The sequence below is a fragment of the Phytophthora parasitica genome (genome assembly GCF_000247585.1).
Source record: "Phytophthora parasitica INRA-310 unplaced genomic scaffold supercont2.38, whole genome shotgun sequence".
Lineage (NCBI taxonomy): Eukaryota > Oomycota > Peronosporomycetes > Peronosporales > Peronosporaceae > Phytophthora > Phytophthora nicotianae.
Window position 1 is genome coordinate 60,501 of NW_008649024.1, and position 2,306 is coordinate 62,806.

General features: G+C 44.1%; 2 protein-coding genes across 2 annotated transcripts; one reads left to right on the forward strand and one right to left on the reverse strand.

Annotated features, from left to right (window-relative positions):
• Positions 1-310: 310 nt before the first annotated feature.
• On the forward strand, positions 311-710 carry PPTG_23426 (hypothetical protein). The gene has a single exon (XM_008910559.1). It carries the CDS (start codon positions 460-462, stop codon positions 646-648), a length of 189 nt encoding a protein of 62 aa, XP_008908807.1. The 5' UTR covers positions 311-459; the 3' UTR covers positions 649-710.
• An 854-nt stretch (positions 711-1,564) lies between these two features.
• PPTG_23427 (hypothetical protein) lies at positions 1,565-1,792 on the reverse strand (the record flags this gene model as incomplete). The annotated part of the gene is made up of 1 exon (XM_008910560.1): positions 1,565-1,792. One exon carries the CDS (start codon positions 1,790-1,792, stop codon positions 1,565-1,567), a length of 228 nt encoding a protein of 75 aa, XP_008908808.1.
• Positions 1,793-2,306: the final 514 nt, after the last annotated feature.

Genomic DNA, 2,306 nt, shown 5'->3' on the forward strand with positions numbered 1-2,306 from the left:
TTTTACGTCTGTTAACTTTCCTCGTCGTGCTACATTTGTACCACGTGCAAGTATAGATAATTAATCAATTTCCAAGCGAAACCTACTGCTGAAGTGTTCTTCTTCGTTTCCTTGACCACTAACGTTGCTATTCTACGCAGTGCTGCTCTGCGGGGCAACTCAAAATGCTGTTAGGCTGTTAAGTGTTTTCCGTGCTGGCGAACACACCGACTCCAAAAAACCTCCATGATTCTTAGTACGCAATGCTGAAAATGTGCAACTAAACGAGTGTTCGAGCTGATCAAATATTGCGATTATCAAACAATAATCGGATTTTCAGAGCTAATCACAACTGTGAGCACTGTCCCACACCTGGAATGCGCCTCTGAAGAGATGAAACCTCAAGACCCGGAGGCGCCATGATGCAAGGCACGGGATTTCCCTGAATTGACGATAGCTAAGAAGGTGTACGTGGAGAGCATGGTAAGGCGACCCGTTGGAGAAAGTTTCAGTGCTAACCGGAATATCGTGCAACACGTTCAACTACGTGCTAATGTCGACACCGTCAAGGTCGAGGAGCTGGACCTCCGATCACGCTCAGACGAGTGCTATACTAGCAACACCAGCGAGGCCCTCATCACCACGGGTGAGGGGCTGTACAAGCAATGAGACGGGAGGATGAGGCCATTGTGATAGTAAAACGATTCATCAGTGCTCAGTGAATTGTAAGGCCAGCTTACATGCTTTATTCAATCACATTTTGCCATTTGCATCCAGCTAAACAAGTTTCTCTACTCATCGTTCCGACTAGAATTAACCACAAGAGCAGCCGCCCTGGCTTACCACTGAAAGGTATGCACGAAGAAAGACACCGTTTGTGTTATTATGTTTGTCACGCCAAGGTGTAGTTTGATTTCGAAAACGACAGCTGTGGAAATGCGATCTTGCTTGGCACGAAAATTCGTTTTTTTTGTGCTATCTCAGGGAAATCACAATTTAGTGAAAATGACTTTCAGCTTAAACACGGCCTAAATATTTGATACAAGGAGTTGTTCGCTCAGTGTAATAGTACAGAGTCTCTGATGCCTTCACCGCTTCTATCAGTGTACTTCAAAGGTCATTCGTATCCTGAGATCCAAGGGCTACATGTGGACCGAGGTGCTCCATAACGTTGCGCCAGCAGGATCGTACGAAAACAAATACAATAATTGTAGTAATTATTGTTGACGATCTTGATACTGCAATAAAGCAATTCCTGGGAGAACAGCTAGAAGAGCTGTGTGGACAGCCTCGTACAGATTAATCCGTCCCAAAAAAAAAATTGCTTCTAGTACAAGTAACTTTCAAATCACATCACGGCACACAGCGCTTACACAACTTAGTGACTCATTGATTTTTGACCAATGAGATGTTTTGCTACCAAATCTTAACACAAAAATAGCAGTTTCACGAAAAAAAAATTGGGTGTCTTAACGTTAAACAAAGCAGTTATTTTGTGATGTACCGTAACATTGTGCTTCTGCTAACCGTTTCAAAACATCGCGTGCGTCTAGAGGAAACTCGAGAAACATGACGCTAAATACTTTCATCTTGGCTCCATAGGCCAGCATGGATGAGGCCACGTTGATTCGCTTCCTGCCCTCAACTTTCGAGCGATTTCGGGCGTTTTGCTCAGCACGGAACACGACATCTTGGTCGCCGTAGCCATCGGATAGCTCCAGTCGTTGCCAACTACCATGATCACTGCACCAGGACACACCTCAGCGGCGTACGTCATCATCTCACGAGCCAGTCCTCCCCATGACAAGTTCATATCTACAAGACCTTGCGCCAGTCTCAACTGGTCGCATGCTTCCAATACAGTTCGCACTCGACCTTCTGCATTTCCAACGTCGTGTTGCCAATATTTCCTGTATTATTATTATTATTATTATTAGGGAACCGGTAGGAGCAAAGTTTGACAAAAATTTGACAAAAAGCTATACTTTGGAAAATATGGGGAAATATTTTGCCCTAAGAAACAACTATGCCCTGGCACCAGAGGTAGCATGCAGTATTGTATGCTCCAACGGATGAAAATAGGGGGTGTCGACGTCAAATATGACGGACGACTCGCGGTGTATGACTACTGGTATGGTAAACAGATGGAACCAATCAGAATCTGCATAAATGCAGTTCTCTAGATTTTATCCAGAGTAGTTGGATTCCTCTGGATTTTATCCTGAGCATTGGAGCGATACGACTGTTGGTTAGATTAACGACAAAAACTTATAGAGCTCTCACCTTGGATGTCCAAAATCTATCTCCGAATACTATTCCACCTGTTT